The sequence below is a fragment of the Branchiostoma lanceolatum genome, chromosome 3 (assembly GCF_035083965.1).
Source record: "Branchiostoma lanceolatum isolate klBraLanc5 chromosome 3, klBraLanc5.hap2, whole genome shotgun sequence".
NCBI lineage: Eukaryota > Metazoa > Chordata > Leptocardii > Amphioxiformes > Branchiostomatidae > Branchiostoma > Branchiostoma lanceolatum.
The window spans coordinates 23084145-23109985 of record NC_089724.1 but is presented as its reverse complement, the minus strand read 5'-3'; the positions used below and the strand labels follow the sequence as shown (position 1 = coordinate 23109985).

Below are 25841 nucleotides of genomic sequence, written 5' to 3'. Positions count from 1 at the left end.
ATAATTCAGTGGAGCTCTGACTGTTCAGGTCTCGTACAAGCATGGGACTTGACAGTGCCTTAATGCAAGATTGCCAAATGATCATGACTGTCGAAGGGGCCACATTCTGTATATATGTGTATAAACGGTTTATAACACCTTATGGTGTGTGTAGAAGGCAGTGAACCCATTCACTTGTCAGTATGAACCTGGGTGGCTAACAAGACTTGGGGATATGGCCAATGAAAGCTGTATCAGTAGTAACATTGTGCCATGTTGTACATGTACCTGGTAGCTTCATGTTGGAGTGAGAAAGATTTCCCTCACCTCTTGCAGTCCCTGGGTTTTAATTGATAAGAGTATCTCGTACTACCACTTACTAATGTTCAATGTGTTTGTATCAGCACATGTTTCAGATATGTATGCTGTATGTCAGAGACATTGTTGAAGTTGTGCTGGGCAGGATTTCAAAATCTCAACTGTTTTTGCAGTTCATAATTCCCCTTAGACTTAATGTGGCATCTACCTTCCTTCAATTTCAGTGCACTTATAAGGATTTTTAAGAATTTTTATTCTGAAACCTAATACAGATCTGCAGCAGAAAAATAGTCACAGAAATATGATATGTTACATCATCTGGAGGACAGTATGTCAGATCTGTTGGCTGCAAAAATGATTTGATATTTTTTTACCAGTTATCTCAACATTTCACCAAGAGTACTAGTAAACGGAGAAAGTTTTTTTTTCTGTACAGAACAAGAAAGCTAAATGGTTGAATTTCCTGCCTAGTCTACTTTCAAACAAGCTTTAAGATAGTACAGACATTCTCTTGTATATTGTAGATTTTATGGACAAAAATCATGTGGCAATCCGTAAAGTCCTGAATGTTAATGATCAGCAGATGAATGTTTGTGAAACTTGCTGCCTGCAATGGACAAACTTGCAGCTGTGGACCTGCCATTGGTGCATTTACTGTACAAAATGTTAGATAACAAATAAACAAGTTATAGAAATATGTACTTTGTACTTGTTTCTGAACTGTCATTAGTATAGGGGTAGGCATTTTTAAGATTACAGAAATATGAAAGTATCAATTTGGTCTTTTTTCTATCAAAATGAGATTATCTAGTGTGTAACTAGTACTACAATTGATGGGGTTGTGATGTGTTTTGTTAAGTTTTATACCTCACTTGTAATCATATACACTGCTACCTAATTTACATATGATGATGTTATCACAGTGACACAGTCTTCAAATATAAAGCTGACACCAGGCAATGCAGAAATCAGGATCCCAACTGTATTCCATATCATCACGATGCTACTAGTACATATGTCAACTGTAAACTGGCTAGCAGGCTAATAGAGTAGTTTATCTAATGTGAGGCTTGCCTCCAATTCTTTCAGATACCTCCAATCAGTCAAAACATCTGCAGTTAGAAGTAACAGTCCTTATAAAGGGTGTACCTTTCAGGGTCAGGACTTACTTGAACTAATTCACTGTACTAGTGAGGATAAAAACAAGAACTCTGAGAATACATCTATAGGATATAACATGGTCAAGTAACTTGAGGCTGTCCATGTGTACACGTGCCTGTGTAAAGTCTCAGGAAGATTAGAGGGACACCTTGGATGACAAGATGGTCTTCTCTCTTCATATATCACTGGCATGATTGATGACTGGCTGAAACCCGTCATGCATTGGTAAGCTTGGGGGGTCTGCGAGGCATCAGCTTGCAGCTCCCAAGGTCTTCAGTAGCTGTTCTGCTTCCTGCTTAGCCTGTGAGTCCTCCTCAGACTTGGACGGGCAGCTGTGAACCTTTTCTAGCCACAGTATGGCAGCTGACGTGTTCCCCAAACGTATGTACGTCTTCCCAAGCATCAACAGGTTCATGCTGTAGAAACCGGGATCAACACTTTCAGCTTGAAGAAAATACCCCAGTGCCTCATCATAGGTGGACGTCGGCGGTGTTGCGAAGACCACTGCAGCTATCTTTGCCTGATACCAAGGCATTTCTGCCATTGTGAAGCACCAAAGACCTAACAGATGGATGGATGTGGCATCCTTCGCGTTCAGAGCAATGGCTTCCTTGAAATGGTCCCGGATGACATACGCATTTGCGATTTTTGCCTTTGTTCCCTCGTAGTCTCCAACGTCACTGATGCAGATGGCATACCACTTATGACAAGCAAAATCTTTTGGATTGATTTGAAGAGCTTGCTCAGCAAACAGCAGTGCTTGATATGTCAGTGTCTTTCTGTCCTCTGCACTGCATGTGGATAGGTGTGCATAGTCTCTGGTAGCCCGGGCCAGCCTCCACAGTATGCCAGCATCACCAGAGTCTTTGTGCTGTAGTAATAACTGGTACAGCTCGACAGTGTCCCCTATGCTGTATAGCTCATCTGCATTGACAATGGCCTGCTGAACGGGATCAAGATCTGTCTTCTTTTCAGTGGCTCCTTCTTCGTTGGTGGGCGTGGCAGGAGTAGATGTCTGCCCCCACCAAGCCTGGACTACTGGCAGCACCCCGGCGAGGCAGATCATGGGCAGCTTCCTCAGTGTGGGTGGACATGCCGGTAGCAAAGGCCTCGTGGCAAACCTGAGCCTTTTTATAGCTGATCTTGACCGGGTGATGAAGTAAGAGAGCCGCAAGACGGAATGACCGGAGGCCGACATGGTATTCTCCAACTGCTTTGCCCCTTTTCGGTCAACAGGTGTCTCTTCGCTACTGCCGTATTCTGGCCAAACGTTTCGTGCAGAACTCGAAAAGTAAGCAACCTCCCCGAATCAGCTGGCCATCGAAGATAAACCCCTACTCAACGAACGTCCGTCGTCACCCACGTTACTGCTGGCGTAGCTTTCCTGTACTCTAAGACCAACAGCGCTCGTATACCCCCCTCCCACTTCTTTCTTTCATCTCACTTCCCGGGACCCCTCGTCCTCCGAACGGCGCAGGTACGTCTGTCTCTCTTTCTAACGTTATATACGGGTCAATAATCACGAAACTTCCCTTTCTGGTTTGCTGTCTGCACCGTCCAGCCTCCGACTCTCTACAGTACAATATTGTGAGCAGAGAACGGTAACCCATCGGCCATCCCACTCACCCAATGACATGACCTATCATATGTCTGGGTCTCCTACCATTGGTAAATCTCACACCGACGTTTGGGGCGTCCACTATGCGGGGCTCTCTTGGGCCCCCATCTTTGAACCAGTGCAGGGCCACGACAGGAAACTGTCAGAACATACCTCAATTTTTCAGAAGGCTTTTCTCCATCTTATCTTAATGACATTGATACAAACGTATCTGATTAACTCCTATGGAAACATCTCCAGTGGTCCATCCATATCATAGAGCTTCTTTTCCAATATAACATACCTTTGTAAACACATGTGGTAGTTTTTCCTCTAGGATGCATTGAATACATAATGTTGTGCATAACTTCATCCTCATAAAATCTATTTTTCCATACCCTGGTGCAAATCTCATACTGAGTATACTACCTAAGGGGCCTTCACCACACATCTGCTTGAAGGTATATACATGTATAATAGGGTTCTCCAGGTGCTAGCTACTTCCATGAAAAATGGAGGTATTGTTTTGGGTGTGTCAGTATAACTTCAGAACCTACGGATAGATTGCAAATAGTAGGCCTAGGGAATATGAAGGTCAAGGTCAATTATGGGCCTCCTGTCTACCGACCTTGGTACTGCAGCAGAACTTCTGATTTTTTAAAATCTTTGGTCCTGGACATGCTAGTGCTTTGATTTCTTTAGTGGCAGCTGGCTTTTGTTGTCAGGAAGAAGTGTGGGTTTGTACCCCCTAGCAGCTTGTTGTATGATGATGTATTCAGTTGCTATGTTGGCCTTAGAAAAACAGCACACACTTTTCCCCACCCACCCGACAAATCCTCCCAGGTCTCTCCCTAATACTGCAGGTATACTGAGAACTTTGATTAAACATGGTGATACATGTATCATGGTTAGGTTATGTGAAAAAGTACAAAAGACTGTGAGGTCATATGCAAAACAATTTTCTTTTCTTTCAAGTGAGGACATTCTAGCAGCAAACACTGCTTCCGATTTCAACAAACTTATCGTTCTTCACTTGCATTTCACACCCTCAGCTACAAAAAGTAAGGAAGTTCTTTGAGCCAAGGAACAAAAGATTTATCTCATACTTAACCCTTAAGCTGCCAGTCCCGACTTAATTAGGGATACAGAAATATGCCTTGTGTGCTGGACCCGGTTATAACCGGGATAGGGTATTCCCCAGAACAAAACAGCTTTGCGTGCGTGTAGCGCGCGAAGCCGAGAAGTTAGGGGAGTTAGCGCCGCCGGGTGTTTCGCGGGTTTCGTGAGGGAGGTCAGGGGTCGAACATTTTTGATTTTTACTTGGCTAAAAAACCTGGCAGCTTAAGGGTTAATAACAATGTGAGAAAACAATAACAGCAGTAGTCCACTACACACATTGAGGAGCCATGGTGGGAAGTAGAAAAAATAACATCTGGAGCATACACTGTACAAGCATGCAATAAGCTTTGTACGGAAAATACTCAACGTTCTGGATGCCATCATTCTTTGGTTTATACTTACATCTGCTGTGTTAGAACAGATGTGATCCTGAGTTGGCAGCCACGCTAGCAGGTCAATCTTTCCAGAGTATCACTACCAGAGCTGTCTCCAGTATTTTTTTTCATCTCAGTTTGTTGTTGTCAATTTTGGGTATTAAATCTGTCATTTTAAGCTTACAAAACTACATTTTCATCAATTTCACATTGTGAAGTTCAGACTTTTTGGACAGACGTAAATAATTATTTCCGTCCAAACAAGCAAATTTCCGTCCCGGGATGGATGGAGGGACAGGTCCTGGAGCCCTGATCAGTACAGCATTTGTGCTGTACAGCAAACCTACACCTTAAATGTAAAATTCCTTGGCAGTGGTAGGGGTCAGTTGTTTGTTCACACACCAGTTTGTTCACACACCAGTTTGTTCACACACCAGTTATGCAAGGTATCAGTTTCTCAAGCAACTGGATTTGACCGTTGCTTGAGTAACTGGTACATTTGTACCTTGCGTATCTTATTACCTGGACGTCTTACCTTCATCGACGCACACACCAGTTACATGAAGAATCTGTTTTACAGTAAAACTGGAATGTTCACATTTCTTTTTCATGAGTCTAAGTCTATTAAAATTTGCTTCCTTTGCTTTTAAGGACTTGATATAGCTTTGTTAGCAGCATAATTTCAGAGAAAGTGATTCTTTTCTATACAATTGTGGTTGCAAAGTCATTGCGGTGCAATAGTAAAATATTTGAATAAGGCTTCTTTCTTTTTTAACATCCATGTAGCCTGATTATGTACTTCACACAGTGCCCTGAGATACATATAAACAATGTCTCTATTCATAATACACACATAAGACTTCAAACAAAATCAATCCAAGACAAAGTAGAACCAAAGCCTCAAACTTTTTGAAAATTTGAAATACACGAAAAATATACGTTTATTTAAGGATTTTGAATCCCAACTGAGAAAGCAACAACAACAGTGCCACACACAACATGTTCATGGCAGGTAATAATTGTGACACCAAAAATGAAGTCTACAGGTGAGAAGACACCACAACCTATGAGGAATACGTGTACAACAAGCTGGTGAATGCAGCTGCATACATCAAAGTGTTTCTTGGCATCTAACATAACTAATGCCAAGATTGGAGTTTTCTTTTTACACAACCAGTCACTTCTTACCTGCTGACATTTCAGTGTCTGTCAGACACCTTCTTCAGAGCTCCTGACTGGAGTACTGCTTCTTGCCGCTATAAGTAGCCGATGTAGGTGGCGCTTTTGCGGCAAGAACACAATCCCCAATGCGTCTAACAGACACCAGAATGTCCGCAGGTAAGAAGTGACTGGTTGTGTAAACAGAAAACTCCTATATTCTACCAAATTTATTGTCGGATAACTTATGCCATCCCTAATTTTTTTGTTCACTATTATGGCATGGCTTAATCAGATTTTCATGTCCTCTGTACTGGAATGTATGATGTTTTGTAGGACAGCAAGTTCTGTCAAATGTTCGACAATGAGGGAAGCCCAGGCGACCGATCAGAGGTCTGTCTGCGGGGGTGTCTCCCCGTGCACCTGGAAGCCCTCCATGCGCTGCTGGTGCCAGTCGTGCAGCAGCGCCGCCTGGTTGAGCCGGTGGACCTGCAGGCCGGCCGGCTGGTACAGGAACCTGCGCTGACCCACGTTCATGTCCAGGCGGGGGCAGCTGGAGTACGGCAGCTTGGGCTCGTGTTCCCCCTCCTCATCAAAGGGATGTTCTGGCTCTGTGTATGTAGATGGGAAGAAATGGAATCATGAATGTTTCTAACGGCAAACCCAAAGCTCTATAATATTTGACTGAAGCTGTATGAATTTTACGGAATCCATATATCCCAAACCTGAAGTGAGAGTAAAAAAAATGTAAAACCAGTATTGCAGTAGGAGTTTCTACAACATAATATAGGCACTTGCTTGATTGCTTTATGGCAGCTCTGTCACAATATCAAGATGCATTTTCTTATTTTGCAGTGTAGTTTATTTCAATACATGAAGTAGCTAGTAGAGGTGTCTCACCAAGTGCGCGGCTGTTCAGCATGAAGACCACGGTGCTGTTGTCAGTCCAGCCACACCCCAGAGTCAGCAGTCCTGAGTAGTCGTCTTCCTGCAGCTGGGGGTAAGGATGAAGCAGGAGTGATGAACATCTCAACAAACATTTTTCTACTTTTTCACATTTACCTGTTAAATAAGATTTACCTTTTGCTCGCCTAGACAAGGTACAAAGGTAAAGTAGATGACCCCAGACTAAGGACAAAGCATCGTTAGCTAGCAGTGCTCATGTATTTTAGGCCAAGCACATCAGGCCATCACTACTCTTCTCCATAAGTGTATTGAGTTCTTTTAGATACAGAGACAAGACTAGATGTATTTTTTGTTGTTGAAAATATCAGAATAACTAGCCCCAGGTTACCTGGATTTTGTGACCACTGGGCAGGAAGAGAGTACCATGTGGGGACAGTACTGCAAACACCTGAACCAGAGAAGGGAAGATAACGATGCTATCATCATACTCTTTCACGGTCTTCATAGACCTCCAGCCTCAAGTTAAATCATCTCAACAATACTAAGACTAGCATGCATGCAACTTTTTATGTAGAAAATGGTACATATTTCATGATTAAGATGCACAGCATGTCCAAGCTCCTACCTTAGCCTTCCTGTCCATGGTGCTGAACCCAAACTCCAGGTCCTCAGTTCTGCAGATACGAGGAATCAAACATTACCATGGTTTTATTATGATTTCCTAATTATACATGTATACTGTAGATCATTGACCATGCAATGTACATGTAGTATTTGTCTCATATGACCCTTACAGTCATGTCCTTTATAAGAGGACCAAACCACAGTGCAACAGTTAAATTGCCAAGGGTTTAGATGCCTGAAAATCAACGAAGACGATATTTATGCCTCACCTCTCCTCACGACCAGAGACAGTGATCTCATAGTACAGCCACAGGTTTTGGACCTGTGAGGTTTCTAGATCTCCCCCTCCCTCCAGGTCTAAGGTCTGGTGATCAAAAATGCCATCCTTAAAACAACATAAAAGGACATGTTGTCAGCACAAGACATTTACAAAAGTCAGACAAACCATATCAGTGTGAAAATGTCACATACAATATCCTACATTCAACTGCCCTTATTGTCATGATCCGAGTTATCAGATTTGTCATGCAAAGTCACACATCCTGTACATGTACCTCTGTGCTGTCCTCTATTGACTCTTCTTCCGACCCGTCTATCTCCTCCGCAATCCCGTTTAGCGGCACCCACCACTGTACAGCCTGTGGGCGGTAGTCAAACGCAAAGCCTCCATTCTCCTTAGAGATTCTGGGGCTGAAAGGCTTCCTCCTGGAGGAGAATTTTTGCTTGCGCCTCTTTTGTGCACCCTTCACAGTTGGAGCGGGACTAATGTGGGAGGCACTGATCTTGCGTAACATGACCTCTGACACAGGGAGGAAGCCATCTGGTGGACAGAATCTGGAGAATATATACATGTAGAATAAGACTCATTGTATACATATAAGTGTAGCAAATCTAAAAAAGGTAAAATAAAGGTGGACAGTTAAAAAAGGTAAAGTAAAGGTTGACAGTTTGAGTTCAAAACCACTATCTTTAAACACTACTTTTATTTAAAAAATCCACATATCATCTTTAAATGTTAAAACCACTTTTTTTTACAAACCCAACCTCTATAGACGAAAAAAATGTTCTACCCAGTAGAACTACAGAACTAGAAATGGAACTCATTGGAATCAAATGTGAAGGCAACTTTGGATCATCACTGTAAACTGCTCAGATTTTTGATTTGCAATGTAAAAGTGGTAATTTGGGTAGGAAAAGTCACTTAATGTTCACATGATCAGGTGCTGATTTCTGAAAAACTGATCTTCCTCTGACAAAATTGTACGACTGCCATGGTCTCACCTGAATGGCTGGATGCCAAAATTGAAGAGAATCTGCTGCTCAGTGGACAGGGAGGCAGCAGGGTACCACTGCTGGGTCATGTCCAAACCTGGGGAGGGGGGTGTGGTAGTGTATTATTCTACATTTAAACATGTAACGTTATCTGTCTAAAGCACACATAGCAGTATGGTAAGCTTGACAGTTAGGGATGAAAGTTGTTAACATCTTTTTACTTAGCCTTATACTGCAGTAGGCGGTTTGAAGCCACCACTAGACCACATGCTGCCCCAAGGCACCCATAGGCTTTTGTAAAATATTCGAGGAGTATGTGCAACATTGTTTCTTAGTCACATAATGTACAGTACTGTATAATCATAATATAACCAGAAACCCTCACCTCTGTAAGCTATACCCATATTGACACCATTAAGCCAGAAGCATACATTTCCATTGCTGAAACCAAGAAATGAATAAAAAAATCAGTTTCTTTCTACATTCCATAAAATCAATCTGCTTTGAGAATAAATTATGCAAATGTTCACATGTACCTCAGATACAATGGAGACGTTTTATTGGAAAGTACAGACATTTCCTTACCTGTACAAGAGACAACTGACAATGTCTGCAGAATGCCACTCTGTTCCATACTCATTATCCTGAAAGGAATACAGAGCAATACAATGTATTTGATTCTCTCAACTAGCAAAATGAACTTCAATATAGTCGACTTCAAGAGTAAAACCTCTCCAAAGAAAGCAGATAACAAGTTTCCCGATACCAGTAACAGCCACTTACAGTTACAAATGTATATCATATTTTCAGCAGGATGTAGATCCTTCCATCCACACTTGTGGAGGAAGCTGTTCAGTCACTGTGGATACTTTGAATAGTTATCTAAACATTTTCAAACCAACAGTTACTGTAGGAATCTAACTGTCAAACATTGTACATGTACCTTCTGCTCTGTGATTGGACCTCGCCAAACTTTACACCTGGCACCATCAAATGCACAGGACTGTACATTGTCACCAACCCCAATACCTAAAATGTCAACACAAAATAACAAAGTATAATTACAATGTTTGCACTCCAAATCCAATAGAATTTTCACCATGGTTTTCTGTTGCAGACTAACACATCCACATGAATATGCATTATACAAAATAATCTAAGTATTTTCATTGAAGATAACTAACCTTTCTCAGGCCCAAACTCACAGTCTTTTGTGGCCCAGCCTATCTGGATGATTCCACAGGACTTGAGTTCAATCTGAAAAAAAAGACACCTTTCAATTTCGATTCTTTTCCACTTAACTTCCAGAATCTACTAGAATAGCAAACTGCATCGTTGATGGGAATTGCTTGGGAAAAGATGACATGTCTTATCAAACGTGAGGCCCTTAGGGAGTCTAGGATAAATTCATCAGTCTAAACTGCATTACACGAGACTCCTGCTGCCTGATAAAATGTGACCTACATTGTTAAGACCTTTTGCCCAGTTTCAGCCCTTACCTCATAGTACCATCCTGAGGGCTGGGTATTCTCCCACGGCCTGTTCACTGGTTGGGTGGCTCGTATGCTCTCAAACGTCCAGCTGTCATTACGGGCCTGCAAGGAAACAATACCAATGAAATATCAAAAGAATGCTCAGCCATTAAGGTGCCAAAATCTCTGTCCACTCTGGGACTTCATGATTTTGAAGGTCATAACCATATTGAACCATCATTAATTAATGTTGGAAAACAAAATGAAGGATGCGCCAAAAATAGTTACTCAAGCAACTGGATAAAATTTTGAAAGTCAGATGTTTCAGACAGCATCCACTATCTTTCGTCAGTGACTAAAGAAAGATCTGGTAGAGCTAGGTTTTATACCAAAACTCTGAATAGATATGTTAATGAAGTGAAGAGAATTTCAGACGGTTCAATACAATAGTAAGTTAAGACAAGGTTGTATGCTAATGAATCAATTAGCTCCTGTTGTTTTAGGAGCTAATGTTGTCCCAAGTGCCTGAAAGTTCAATGTGTAGAATGCGTAAAATGAAGTATGATTACTCATGAAAGTACACATACCTCAAGCAGATTTGAACTGAGCATGAGTGCTGAGGTGCAGTCCGCTGGGTTGAGCACCACAGCTGCAGTACTGTTGCTTTTCTCAAGAGGGCCAGAGGCTAGCCTTGTCACCAATGAAGCTACTGGAAGCTGTGGACAAAGAAGACATTGATAAAACCAATTTCAAATAGAGTTATTCCATTGAGTTAAACTTTCAAGAGGAGGAGCTGCCATGTATTTCTTTGCTGTTTCGAAATGAAGGGCACAAAATTGTACAGTGTGGTATTCTAGGAAAAACAACATACACTGTAGGGGGAAACCTGGCAGCTAAACAATAATGATTGCCTTTATCTTCAATGTTACAATGGTTTAAAACAGTCAGAGCTGCTTTCTATCTTTTTGCCCAATTTCTTCTCCATCTTCACCTATTTTTTTTTATAATGGTTTTTATTGGTCAGAAATTAACTGCAATGGCAGCCTTTCTAGTCCTGAATTGATGCAGGGTTTACAGGTTTCACATAATACACAACATATACATATTTTATCCACACTTGCATTTTGTGGAACTGTTGCAAGTGTCTGGGCGGCTGCCATTTGGCGCCACCAGGTGACCTCAATACAACCTTCCCCAACCAAAGTCAGGTACCCATTTACACCTGGGTGGAGTAAGGAAAGTCATGTAAAGTGCCTTTCCCAAGGGAACAAGAGCGGTTACATGACAGGATTCGAACCCGGGTTCTGAGCCGTTGCGCCACACGACCCCGCCTTGATGAAAGTAGAAATGCACATGAAATCCTGAAGCCTCCTAGTTCCATGCAGCATGACTTACCCTGAGACTATACCTGAGCTTCCTGTGACAAGAGGAGAGGGCGCACCAGGCCATGTGGAGGGCTCCAGACTGGGTCAGCGCCATGTTTGCCAGCTGCCACGTGTCCACGTCACGTGTTCCACAGCAGTTACTCAACACCAGGATGGAATACTGGATCAGGCTTTGGAAGATCTTGTGAAAATCTTCCCCTGTAAGTATAAGTCAGAGGGCTTAAGGATTCAAACACTAGAAACCAAAATCTGCAGCAGTGCCAGAACAACAATAGCTCACCTGAGGACTGCGTTTTGAAAAAATGATTTCTAGATTACATTTTGTACATAGCGCTGAGGAAGTTTACAGGACTAGGTTACAAAAACAATCAAGTTTTAATTTTCATTACTCTGAGAAATCAATCAGACGTGCAGTGCCAGAGACTGCACATCATTAGTAAAAAAAAAAAAGAATTAGGTAGTACACATGTATCTTTAACAGCAGTATGATTTAACTGACCAATAGTAACACTCCCGTGTGTGAGCCCCTCCTCCGTGTCTTCTCCTGACATCCTCTCGATGAAACACTGGTCCACAGATGACAGAGTCTTGGCACTTCTTGGTGTAAGCTGCTTCATCAGCACATGACCAGCCCTGGGAGACTGTATGCCTCCACGACCCATCCTGGTAATGATACATTCATCAACTGACAGTTCCTGAGCAGCTTCCCCATTGGTTGCATGAGATGGTGTCTCCCCCTGTGATTGGTTGAGGAAGCGACCTTCCAGATTGATTGGTTGGAGGGAATGCTCTGTACTTCTGAGTCTGACTATTGGTCCCGATCGTGGTGGCTGCATAGATTCTGGCACAAACACGTCGCTGAATGGTGAATGGTTAAAACCACTGTTGGTTTTAAGAGTATCTGATTGGTTTGAAGCAAGAGGAGGCTTGGGACATCTCAAAAACAGGGGTGGTGAGTTCTCTGGTCCCGTGGACTGTTCACTAGTGTCTGCAAATGTAGAGATAAGGCATGTTTGAAACATTGAAACAACAAAATGTATAATATTTAAAATAATAGGAGTAATCATGATGTTACAGTGCTGCAGTGGCAGGCAAAAGTAGGTGGTAGACTGATTGAATATTAGATGTTAATCAATCTGATCTTGTAATTTGATCTGCTTATTGAAATATTAATTAGTGATCTAAGGCTAACATTATTTTACTTACTTGTCATTAAATACGCCAAAATGTAAACAAAAGTACAATGATCGCTTATAGCATCTTCAAATGGAAACAAATATGTTTCGGTGACATACCTCTTTACTACAGTCAAGATTGAGGACTGAAGATATTTCATCTGCAGTGCTCGAAATTCATTTTTGGAAATAGGTGAACTGGTGCACCCAACCAAAAGATTAGGTGTACAGAAAGAATTTTGGGTGCACCACATAAAATGAAGTTGAATGTCAACAAAACATAAGTTTGACGTTACTGCCTCTCTTAAGAACTTCAATCTGTAATTCTATCCAGATTTCAAATTTCAACCAAGCAATACATTAAATAAAGTACAACAAAAGGTTATATTGCTTTTTCTGATACTTACAGTATTTCAAGAATATTCTGTATGCTAGTGTACACAAGAACCGTTACCCTACAGAGTACAAAAATATCTAGGTGCACCAGTGCACCCACAGTCAAAAATTAGGTGCACAGCTCCAATTTTGGGTGCACACAGGTGCACATGCACCCACTATTTCGAGCCCTGATCTGCATGTAAAATTATTTTATCTTCACAAAAATAAGCAATGCACACCTCTGCTCTGTGATGCTGGTACCAGCCCCAGGTTGACAGTCTCCTGGATCCAGAGCCCGGTGATGTTGAAGATCAGAGAGACGATGGCGCTGATCACCTCGTGCAGTACAAGTGTCTTCCTGCTGCACTCTGTCAGTAAAAACAAACATTCAATTTGGCCGCAAAATACAAGAAAGAGTTATCACCATACATGTAGATAGCTGATACAATTGTACTTACATCTCTGGTTAGGGTATTTTTTGGGGTAAGATACAGGTAGCCGAATTCACAAATCTACATCTCTTGTGACACTACATGCAGAGGGCAAGCAAGATATTAGTAAGTAATCAACCCAAGTAGTGCAAACCATTTCATTAACACTATCAAAGCATGATATGTACCGGTAAAATCCTTTACAACACTCACCATGCACAGACAAGGCTGCTAACACTTTCAGTGCACCCAGGCAGTGGGCCACAGCCAGAGGTTTGGACTGAAGCTCCTCCAGGGTCTTCTCAGTAAAGTCCCTGAGAAAACAGACAGGTTTCAGTGCAGGAAAGTTGCACAGATCACTGTATATTTTGAAACCATTAGCTGGGCTAGCAGAAGCCCTAAATAAGTCATGATCAGACTATTCAGGAACTACTGTAAATGCAGAAATGTTCGTGGGGATTTCATTTTGCAGTAGAAAATGGGGTGTTCGCTGTGGTTTCCCGTTTGAAACAACAGTAGCACTACAGTTACACAACGAAACAGGTTTTCAATGTGGTTTTAAGTTTGTGGTAACAAGTTCACCACAAAAACCGTGAACATAAAACCACCGTGAACATTTCTGCATTTACAGTATTTAAGTATGACTCCATCAAACATCTAAGGCCATTCAAAGTCTTTGAGGTTGCCAAGCTCTTGAAGTGTTAAGTTATCTCTCCTGTTACTGACCACACAGTCACAGCAAGATGGTCCAGGAAGCCTTCCCTGTGGATGATGGCATCTTGAAACTCCTCATGGCGGGATAAGATCTCCAGCAGCTCAAGTTCCTAGAACATTCAAGGAATGGAAGAAGTTGATTTAGAAGTGCATTTTAATTTCACATGGAGTTTTTAGCATCATATGTTTTGTTTGACGCATATTTTTCAAGTGAGAGCAACAGACATTTAAAAAGTATTCACGCATGCAGGTGAAGCTGAATGCATGCCATGAACAGGATACAAAACCTATGCAGTGCATACAAAATATGTGACTTGAGAAAAACAAGGCAGCTGAATGCTGGCCTCCAGCCAAGATTCACACTCCCATACACTGCTCTCAGGTTTCCTTTACTGCCAAATTGTGGAATGTCTCTACTGAAGTGCCCTGTTCATGAATAATCAAGTACAGATGTACATGTATCATGTCTGTTTATGTCTACAGTAATCTATAAGTACAGTAATTCAGAATTACAGTATTGTAGTCACCTTTGCTGGGTTGTAGTCACTTTAGATTGGAATTTGTGCCAAGGGTCATAGTAGGTATATTAAGATCACTCTCTGTAATACTAGTACAAGTACTTAAGTTGTTTTTTGTAACACTAATAGCTCTTTCTTGTTAGTACTCATAGAAGCTGGTTTATTCTTCAAATTTGTACCATCAGCAGTTAAATCATTGCCAGCACATGTAATGCTCATCATTCTTTTCACCTTTGATTTTAGAATCAACTAGCTTTCTGAGGTTGGTTCAAAGGCTCCGATCATGTTTGCCAACACGGCAAGTTTTCTACAGTACACATTGTTTGTCAGACTTCAGTGAGGCAATCTTGCCATGTCATGAGAATCCTGATAAACAGATGAATAAACAGACTTACAGAGACTTTGCTGATGTTGCTGGTAGGTGGAGTTGACAGGAGCAGCTTTAGTGTTGGATCCAGTGCCATCTTCTTCACCCTCCTGTTTACAAGGTGTGCTGCAGACAAAGATTAAATACAATTAGCATTCTGGTACCTGCTATCATTTTCCAAATATAAGGTCATACTAATTGAAATTCCTTTAAATCGGTTCCTCTGTCTAATTCACACACACACATGTATGAACATGCTAGTATCAACATAAAAATCATGATCATTTGGTATCAAATTAAAAAGGAGATAGTTTGCATGGTGAATGCTGCGTTGACCATTCATTTTGATATGTAAGAGCTATCTTTTTAAATTTTTTGAAAAGTGTAACATTTCCGACAAGAAGACTGTAGTGCATTTCCTGCTGACCAAAGGAAATCTGGATGTGGAATGAAAACGGCGGCATGTTCTTCTCCACAGCGATGAAGTGCAGCCTCCCCTCCTGCTGGATCTCCGCCACCAGCACACAGTGTTGCCCCGGCAACAAGTCCTCAGTACTCAGCTCATCAAAGTTACTGCTCTCAATATGTGGCTTCAGACCTAAACAAATCATCATGTGTTTAACTACATAACACTGTGTAGTTATCAAAATTACAGCATGTCAATATAGTGGTGACCTAAATGACAGAAACAGAACAATTGAAGGGCCCAAAAAATGAAAATCATGAAAATTCATACCCTTACACTTATTCAGTTATTTTGATCAGGAAACCAATCAAATACAACAAACTTTTTAAGAAACAAGCAAATCAATCGATGATAGCAAACACATTACCTCCTTCTAAATCCAAAGGTACATATAATAGCACACAACAGATCTAGACTTGGATGATTTCAAATCATCAGTTACTGTGCCTTGGTTACTCTACGTAAGAAGTAAATCAGCCCCACATTTTTCATGTGTAAATAAAGATAAAAAACATTCAAACCACATATTTATACCTATAGTGAGCAAACGTGCACAGTTAATCAATCCCACCACACATGTACAAAACCTGACAGCCTGGCCTACATCTATACATACTACATACTACGGTGAATTGAACTTTTAAACTTAAAGAGAAAAAAAAATTGATTTTGGAAATAACGTCTTGTTAATGCATTCATCAACGTGCAGGTAAAAGTTGTGCAAATGAGGGACTGTGGAAACTATGTTGTGTCATTCTAGACAGTTTTTGAGAATAGTCCAGTGCATTAGGGAAACCACAAATCCACAATGTCAATCATCTTGCTACCTTTTCCCCTGACGATCCTGCTCAGACCTACATGTACACATGGAGAATATCAAATGTCTTTGCCATGAAAACATCATGTTTATCAAGTTTTAGGAGGAAAATTTGGATACAGAAAAAAGAATATTGCAATAACATTTCAATATTTGATGTATTGAAAGTACATAAAAAATTTGGGAATTGATGTTACATTAGGCTCCAAATCTCCATATCCAAAGCACAGATTTTAATGTATGTAACTATGTTGTACAAGGTACAAATTAATATGTAACTCCCAATTAAATGGCAAATGTCTTAAAAGTTCATGACTTTAATTTCCCATCATCCACAAAAAAGGACAGAAAGAAATCATGACGGTCACCGTCTATTTCCAACTTCCTCACAAACAAAGAAATAAATGCATGCTGTTGAAAACCTAACCCTCAGCAGAGGTGAGGATGCCTACCAGAGAGGTAGAGCTGGTTGTGTTTGCCCCAGATGACGATGAAGGCCAGGTGCCCCTCCCAGTTGTGGTGAATGGAGGACAGACAGGGGATCTCGATATCCCCCTCCAGACTCACATCCTCCAGCTCCTCCAGGGAGAACGTCTGGTAGATTATCTCTTCACTTTGTAGGGTGTCGTACACCAATACATTCAGCTGGAGAAAACAATTTACATTCTGTCAATTAGCTTCTGGATAATCACATTCATTTCTAACATAAGATAGAAGTGGGGTCGTGTGGCGTAACGGCAGGATTTCCGACTCAGAACCAAGGGGTTCCGGGTTCGAATCCCCTGCTGCCACCGATCTTGTGCCTTTGGGAAAAAAGGTACTTAACACAAATTTCCCCACTCCACCCAAGTGTAAAAAAGGGTACATTATGTGTGTGGGTCACGACATCAGCAATAGCTGCCTGTGTCCCACGTGTATCGCACTGTTGGAATTCCAATAAATCCAACAGAAGATAGTTTAAAGCTGCTAAAACCCAACATTCTGATAGTTTATTCATCTATCAGTAAAGAAAATAGAATAGGCATAAATCTACCAGAAAAGAATACTATTTAGGTTAGGATGGTAGATGTAATAACAAAATAACTGCAGACACTTTCATGTGCTGCCGTCAAATAGACTTAGTTACATGAGAAACTTAAAGAAATAGCAAAGCACATGCATTAAAATGCTAAGCCCACATTTGGATGGGGTAGTAATGTAGCTAACAAGTAACACATCAATATCCTCACCCCCTTTCTGTAGACATGGTGGGGTTTGTCGTAGATGGTGATGGTGGTTGTTTCCGAGTTGCTTGCAAGCTGGACATTCAAAGGGTCACCTAATTATAAGAAAAGACCAAACTTGTCAAATAGGCAAAACAGAAAACTGTGCTTCATTTGGTATAAAACAAAGTATGTTGCCTTGGTGGAGATACATGTATATCCTGTCCAACTTATGTCTATTTTCTAAAATTAATATTGATCAGTCATCTTTCCAATCATTTCAATCACATCACACAAGTATGAAAGCCACCTTACCTATAAAGCTCAGCATAGTGAGTGTCTTTGCTGCCATAGTTATGATCTGTGTGTTCTCATGCTCTCCAATAGCCAGTTCCAGCAAACTGGACAGGCCTCCTGCCTTCAGTATGGCAACCTTCACCACATCTGTTTGAAAAAACAGTGAAGAAACCCAAATCATTCACTTAAAACAATCAAACTGAACTCATCACCATAACTCAAGTAAATCTAAACTCACAGCAATGTCAAGGGTTATTTGAGGTCATAACAAGCTCCTGTGATGAACATTGTACATCTTGTAACTCAGGTCAACTTTGTGTCATATTGGTGTCAAGAGTTACCTGAGGTCATGGCCAGGTTCAGAAGTAAAGCAGCTGCCCAAAAGGTCAGATCAGGGTCAGATGTCTGGGAGAACAACAAGATGGTGTCCAAGATGCCCGCTTCCACGACTTGGAGATGAAGGTGTTCTGTGTGAGAAGAAAAGACAAAATATGTGCTACAAAATTCTAGCCAACTTTCATTCAGTAACCTACTTGAGAGAATTTAATGATGGGGCTACAACAAACAGCAACTTGCAATTTCCATACTCGAGCATATCTATTGATAAAAGTGGATTTTCTGGCCTCCATCTTGCCAACCATCTCCAACTGCTATGATGTACAGTTGGAGAACATTAGGGCTGTGGAGATCGAAGTTGCCAAAGCTTTATGGTCAATGGTGTATCCGTTCTGAGCTTACCACATGAGCAGAAGAAGCCCATGGTCTCTGCCAGGAGTCTGACGATCGTCACGTCCTTGTGTTTAACCAGCGGCTTCAGACTGCTGAGGAGACCAGGACTGTTCTCCACCAGCTGGGCCACAGCTGACTTTCCTACAAAATCAACATTGTACGATTTGTTACCAGAGTCCAGGACAATTAATAGCATGTTATGAATTTTTATATTATTGTAATTTTGTTAACTGCGATTGACCCTCTAAGTGACTAGTTTGTCAGTATTCTGTTACTATTATTATTGTCTGATTTGTTATTATCATTTACTACTATAATTATGTTATGAACTGTTAGATCTATGTTATTTTTTTGTTAATTTAGATGGGGGAAGACCTTGTATAAGCCATTATGGCTTTTTTTCTTCCCCCAGCACGCATATTTTCTTCTTGTTCTATTTTGTAATACAAAATGATTTTAATATGTGCGAATAAACCAAAATCAAATCAAATCAATCAATTGTCATGCATTGAGATCATGTTTTTATCAACATTCCTTGGTTTGCTCTTTCATTTGTAGGATGGATAGCTCTTAAGTTGAAATATATGGAGCAAGTGTTTAACAGGGACACTGACAATATTTTCTTTATATTAAGAAGTATCATTCCAAACATTAATACTGTCAGACATCATTCCTCTGGTACATGTATATGGCTATCATTGAATAATGTACCAGCAATTCTTCCCTGTGATAAAAAGTTTTAGAGAATAGTCATACCAATCATGGCCAGGTCGTGAGTGAGTACCAGGGCCCAGTGCACCACATCCTTGTCTCCACTGGACAGGCACACAGACAGGCGCTCACTGATGTTCCCATTGCTTAACACTCTGTTCTTGAAGGTATCTGTGGATAGAAATTAGTGTTTCACAAGGGTTCTATAAAGTTTGTCTGAGAAATTGTCTCATATAACTTTTCAAGAATTGTACATGAATGTACATCAGCACTTCCCATTGAAACAGCCCTACATAATATTAATACACCAAAGGTTGAAGCATACATTGTCCAGGCAGCTAAAATCAGGAGAAGCTATAGACTGATGCGCAGAGCAGAAGAAAAGTGGATCGGCAGAGAAGAACTTTGCAACACATGTATAACTGAGTCCGCTCACAGATGTATCTTATGTAGCAGAGACTGCCATTCTTGAAAAGGACTGTTCAGCCATAGCTAATACTGTAGGGCTGATGCTAATAAAGGGTTTTACTAGTCTTACCATTGTGCAGACAGAGGAAACAGATAACCCTGAGGACCAGCCTCTGTAGGTTGGCTTCACTGGCAGCCAGGACCTTCTGAAGGGAGTACAGCAGCCGGGGGATGGAGCAGATCGTCTCCTTGTACAGGTCTGGCAAGGAGGACACATTTGAAAATATCTTTACAAAAAGTTAATGATGTTTTTCATGACTGGTGTAATTATTCGATTACAAAGTACTTTTTGTGAATGACTTCTGGTTGACAAGTGAGACTGAAAATAATGTATCATTCTGTAAGGGATAGAATGCTCAATTTTTTTAAAGTGTTTGCCAGTTTGAAAGGATTGAGGAAATACAGCTGGCAGAATGGAATCTTGAAATTTTATCACACATTCTTGCAGGGAAAAAGGTCTCCCATTTTACTGCTTGTGATGAATGTCTTCAATTTTATATTCAAACAAAAGTTCACACAAAGTGTTAAATTCTTGAGATGACCACATAATTACATACCATTGATAGCAAACTCATGGATGATCGCTACAGCCCAGTACACCAGCTCTGGGTCTTCTGCTCTGACAGACCCTACCGCGTAAAGGACCACGTTGTGACGAGCAATCTCCTTCAGTACCTGGATACTGTCTGAATAAAGGAAAGGAAACGGTCACAGAAGGTATTCAGACTTTAACCTGTATATCTTTAATCTGATCAGGTTTCAAAGTAGAATTTACATTCAAACATTACTCTACAGTGTTGACTATTGCCCTGAGTATTGGTATGTCTATACTGTAAATGCATTAAGTTTGTGGTGGTTATTCAATGTTTGTGCTTTTCGTGGTAACCTCTTCATCGTGAATTTAAAACCATCGTGAAAATGCCTGTACTGTCTTCTTCCTGCCTACCACATTATTTCAACCGTAATCTAAAAACCATCGCAAAAACTCCATTTTTTCCTACGGCAATATCAAATCTTTGCAAACTTAAATGCGTTTACAATAGTACAACAACCTAAGGCAAGAGAATAGTACTCACCTTTCCCTTGAATGTTGGCAAAAATGACCAGCATTTGGAAACAGATTGTCTGTAAACCACTGTCTCCCTGATGAGGAGACAAAAAGCAGCATGAGATAGACAAGACTTCTTTTTTATGACACTGGTAAATTCATGGAAATAATGTTACACATGTATACCTCTGGAAAGTCTTGGTACAGAAATGGTGTTAATCCAGCTTCAAAGCGACTGCAACTGATACATGTAGCGTATACCAGAGCATATCCCAAGACTTCCCAAGACGTGTAATACGCTTTTTTTACAGGTGTATCAATATCAACATTGTTGGGTTTACTTTATATTTGTGATTAAGCAGACATATAAAGTAAACCCAACAATGTTTGGTTAATAAAACCATGAAATACAAACCATCACATATACATGACACATTCTGTACATAGATACTAGGATAGTGACATAAAGGACAACAATAATATGAATGTAAATGCTTACATGGTATTTCACCACCACCTCTGACACTGTGCTGACCGCTCCCTCATTAGTCAACATTAGTTGCAGTGAGGCTGAAAAATGATTCAATAATTGTACTCTGTCAGGGGCCTTAGAATGGATGTGGAATGGAACATCTACATGTACATTTTAAGACAGCATGTCCTTATACCGATGTCACACAGCATGAAAATCGATCAGTCTACGAGCTCCAAGTGACATTTTTGGCAGTGATACAATGTATGCCCGATGTTCTCTCAATTATCACACAGCTTTTAGGATCGGCTGATATTATCATTTCAAAATCGGGCAACATTCTGGTGATCAACAAATACAGCTGTAGCTCTTCAGCTGTCTGACAGGGGTCTGAAGCAAAACATCAACATAGCTGGTTTGAGAGGACTCGAGAAATGAAACATTTCCTATTGGACAAGTCTTTAAAAAACAAACAGTACTTACTATTCAGTGCCAGCTGGTGTAGAAAGAAGAGGCAGTAGCGGACGACATCTCGGCTTTGAGAGTACCCCAGAGTGTACACCATACTGTTGAGCAGGCCCGGACATTCCCTGTTGTCAAGGAAACAAATTGTAATGTTAAGTGGTCCGCAACATCAGCTTGGCTGCCTGGCGCTCCACTATGTATTGTCTTGTTGCAATTTTTAATAAAGAATAAAGGAAACAAATCAAGAAGAGTGAAGACATGCTTTCATTTTCCTCTTACATGTACATTGTTTAATAGTATTTCCTCAATCAAGTCTTTGCAAAAAGTTTCTTACATGCGATTGAAAATCCTAAAATATATAGCACATTGTGACTTTTCTGTTATACTTTTACAAAGAGATAATTCTGATGACTATTCTGAGCTTTTTTACTGAAGGGTAAATGTCTTATTTTCAAAAGCATACTTCAGTGTCAAAGTTGACTTATTAATGCAAATTAAGTCTGTATAAATTGGGACTATTTCCCAGATACCATATGTCATTGGTGTTGTACCAAACAAAACATTGCATTTTGTTGTATCTTGGAAAGACCATTTCTGAATGAAACAAACACCTAGGGACAAACCAGGAAGGGTAAAAGGAGATGGACAAGGATGTTAATACATATTCAACTTTATTATTGTTCTGGACTTCTAGCCAACTTTCTCATGTTATTCAATCCTGGTGCCTATTTTCTCTATTTTTGCCACCTCAGCCCTTCCTGGTTCATCTCTGAGTCTGGGAACTGCATAAATCTCAGCAGGCAAAACTTACTGGGTCAGGAATTTCTTGTATTCATCTGTAAAAATGGAAAGATACAGTGTTATATTACACAACAAGGCCTGCCCCACTGCCAACTCTGACATACTGGTCCACCAGGCCTAAGACCAGGATATTACTGTAATTCCCTTTATCTTCACGGTAGCAAAATTTCACGGTGTAAGGTAAATGGCCATTTTCACTGAACTTTAACTTCACCATGACTGCAAGTGATTTACAGAACGGATGTGTGAAGGAATCATAAATGATAACAACAGGTTTTTCACAGTGATGATAAGTTCACGGTACATGGTGATAGTGAAAACCATGAACATAAAGTCACAGTGAAAGAAACAAGAATTACAGTATATTATTATATCTTATCATAACTTATATATACAAAATGTATATTCAAGTTTTACATTATGTCATTCTGCAGTGCATCTCAGGGTGCTTTTCCTGCACCTGCTCTAATGTATATGGAGTTGGAGTTGACTAATATTCTTGGTGGACGTTTGTGCTCTATAGATCCTGTCTAGTTTTACATTATATTAGATAACATCATGATACCGATATCTATTATCTACCATCTATTTACATGTAAATAGATAAATATTAGCTTATCTTTCCATATCAGATGGCAACAGGATACATCGATTTTGATTGTTGACAGTCTGCTCCAACACACTACAGTATTTTGGATCTTGGCAAATAACTGCTGTCTGCAAGGTGAAGGGTGGTGACACCTGATGACCTTCACTTTCCTACAGTAACATCTACACCCATAACTAATTGAGCGCTATTCCGTCATAATGTTAAGAATTGGACTCTTGCAGAACCCCCCCTAAAAAAAAAAGCCTGAACGTTAACAACAATCAAACATATGCATATGAAAATATACAAAAATTAGAGGCTGAGTAAAAAAGGGTTCCTTCCAGAACCTTTCAAGCAGGGCAGTCCTGCATCCACACATAACAAAAACAATACAGGCTCCTTATGATTACAGAAAATTGTGCAGCACTCTGCGGCTGGAAACTAGTGTGGAGCATGCTTTGGTAGACATTTGACTTGCTGATCTTGTATTAGTAATCATGTAACTACAGTGGTTAAGGTAAGTGTCCAATTCGTAAGGGATGAACTCTGGACAAAAATGGTCATAATTTATTTCCCAAAAATATAATCCTCCTAAAGCATCATTGAATCCACTCCCTCTTTTGCAACAAACTGGAAGTTTCACAAATCAACCCACCGCTGTCTGCAATGAGCTCAAACATGGCTCCTGCAGTCATCCTCTGTATCCTAGTATGGACAGATGAGTCATCTGTGTCCATGGCAACCCCTCCCCTGTGGCCACTGCTGGACTTCAAGAAACAGTGCGCCAGGGTCTGAAGGATTCGCACATGGTACTTTGGGGCAATATCCACTGAAACAAAAATAGTTGACTTCAATTCACTCCAAAGCTTAGGTTTAAAGTTGATTTAAATGCTCTTTCAGTCTTTGGCATACATGACATATAGGCCACTCTAGCCAAGGAAATTCCACTGAGCTTTTCAACATCCTCGTCACATGTTATCAATGTAAACAGCACAATCTATGCATCCATAATGATATACAAAATGACTTGATGTGTCAGTATATAATATTCAAGTATTCACTCTTCACACAAAAATATAACACTATTAAAGTGAATAAAGAGTGACTGAGTGTATTAGCTAGATAAAACCTCCTTGATGTTAAGTATTTAAAAAACTATAACTTGATCTTTGAGAAAATGACTTACTGCTTTTCAGCACGACGCATAGTACTGTGCAAGCCTTGAAGCTTTCCTTGATGTCTTTGTGCTGGCATCTTCTCAGCACATATGTAAAATTGTTAGCTGAAAATGGCATATTAAGTATCAGAAGAGAAATCAAAACATCAGGAAATGACTACCGGTACATGCATATGTACCTAGCAGAGTTAGTACTTAATCCATCTGTTCTTGATGAATTTGCACCAAGACAAATTTATGTAAATTGTTCAAATCTACCCAACACCAGTGAGGAGTGATATTAATATTCCTTTTTGGTAAGTATCTTTATAGCTGTACACAGAATATGGATTCAAAAAGTGACAAGGAGCACATTTCTGACCAACTATGTCATCCATTGTAAGTGCATACATTTCATAAAAAATGTTTAATTCTAACCATACCTTGGCTTTGATGACAAAAAGGTTTTAAAAAACTCTAAAACCAAACAACAACTACATTTATGACTACTACTACATCATGGCATCATGTATTTGCAAGACTATGATAGCTAATGCATGTATCAATCCTATGTTCTACAAGCAAGTCTTTTCAGATTTGAATCATATTTGGAGTCATGAGCAGAAGTTGGTCAAATTAAGTCATGTTTGCGTGGCTTTATGGATACCTTGTGTAATCTTGTCCAGTAGCACCTGTTCAGCAGCACGTCGCAGGTTGGCATTGGGAGATCGTGCTAGAATGCCAAGGTCTTCTAGACGAATTTCTGCAATAAGTGAGTGAGTAGATAGAACATTAGAACTTGTCATTGCATTTCTATAAAGCTTTCTGGAGAACAAGAGCAACGAGGGAGATGTGGTAACGTCAACTCCCATAAGTCTGCCAGGGTACCCTAAGAGTGAGACTGCCATATCACAAAAACTGCATTTATAGACCTCTACTTTCAATGCAGAAATCCCAGAGGTAACGTTATACACAAGTCTTCAGATATCCAGGTGTTCAAGACATTCTTCAAGTTCAAGAAGTCTTTTTGACACATTGACTTACTAGCAAGGTACCTGCCATAATCATGAGAGTTGATATTAACAGTTTCTGCGTGACACCCTTTTGTAGGTACAGTACTGGTCTACATTTTATCATGACCACAAATATGGCTTGTTCCTATAATTTATTAAATCGGGTGCATAAATAATTGATATAACGGTTACAGGTGCATATATGCCTACAGCAATACGTCTCAATCGAACTATCCATCACTTGGTGTACACTATAGATGGCGGATAGCCGTTTCACACGTCTGTTTATGTATCTGTTCATGCCTGGATGAAGACAAAAGCTTATACTTACTGTCTTCCACCTTCAACTTTTCGTTCCAGATACGCTCCACTCTTCTCCGGAACAGGTAGGACACACACTTGACCAAGGCCACTGTCCCGGCCACTGCGGCCGCGATTCGCAGCGTCCAGGCTCCCCCTACACCGATTGAGCGCATGTTACAGCAAACTGTAGGCTTCAGTGCACCATTTCATCACTGTAAAGTAGCTGGTATGGTGATGTTTGGTCTGATATCGTGGACTGTTTTTCTTGAGAGCAGCAGACTGACTTCAACTTTCCCGCCGCCATTTTGATTTCTAGGTCTCGCTGGACGACGTATTCTCGCGGGATCTCGCGAGAG

At 40.5% G+C, this 25841-nt stretch overlaps 1 protein-coding gene and 1 pseudogene across 2 annotated transcripts; both read right to left on the bottom strand.

Annotated features, from left to right (window-relative positions):
* Positions 1–1265: 1265 nt before the first annotated feature.
* LOC136431101 (regulator of microtubule dynamics protein 1 pseudogene) lies at positions 1266–3119 on the bottom strand (annotated as a pseudogene).
* Positions 3120–5162: 2043 nt separating this feature from the next.
* LOC136431099 (uncharacterized) lies at positions 5163–25820 on the bottom strand. Of its 2 annotated transcripts, XM_066422326.1 has the most exons (37): positions 25514–25820; positions 24837–24932; positions 24200–24295; positions 23669–23842; positions 22435–22459; positions 21642–21748; positions 21186–21256; positions 20715–20781; positions 20196–20324; positions 19709–19837; positions 19216–19341; positions 18469–18600; positions 18072–18197; positions 17749–17877; positions 17461–17549; positions 16684–16876; positions 16242–16268; positions 15376–15546; positions 14977–15074; positions 14076–14173; positions 13563–13663; positions 13158–13286; positions 11865–12353; positions 11376–11563; positions 10568–10696; positions 10008–10103; positions 9693–9765; positions 9452–9537; positions 9094–9152; positions 8894–8949; positions 8518–8605; positions 7791–8070; positions 7506–7621; positions 7238–7286; positions 7001–7060; positions 6607–6700; positions 5163–6317 (listed from the first exon to the last, which is right to left on the bottom strand). In XM_066422326.1, exons 1-37 carry the CDS (start codon positions 25656–25658, stop codon positions 6094–6096), a joined length of 4545 nt encoding a protein of 1514 aa, XP_066278423.1. In that variant the 5' UTR covers positions 25659–25820; the 3' UTR covers positions 5163–6093. The 2 variants fall into 2 exon arrangements, with proteins under 2 accessions (XP_066278423.1, XP_066278424.1); XM_066422327.1 differs by lacking the exon at positions 16242–16268 and having other exon boundaries at positions 25514–25819.
* Positions 25821–25841: the final 21 nt, after the last annotated feature.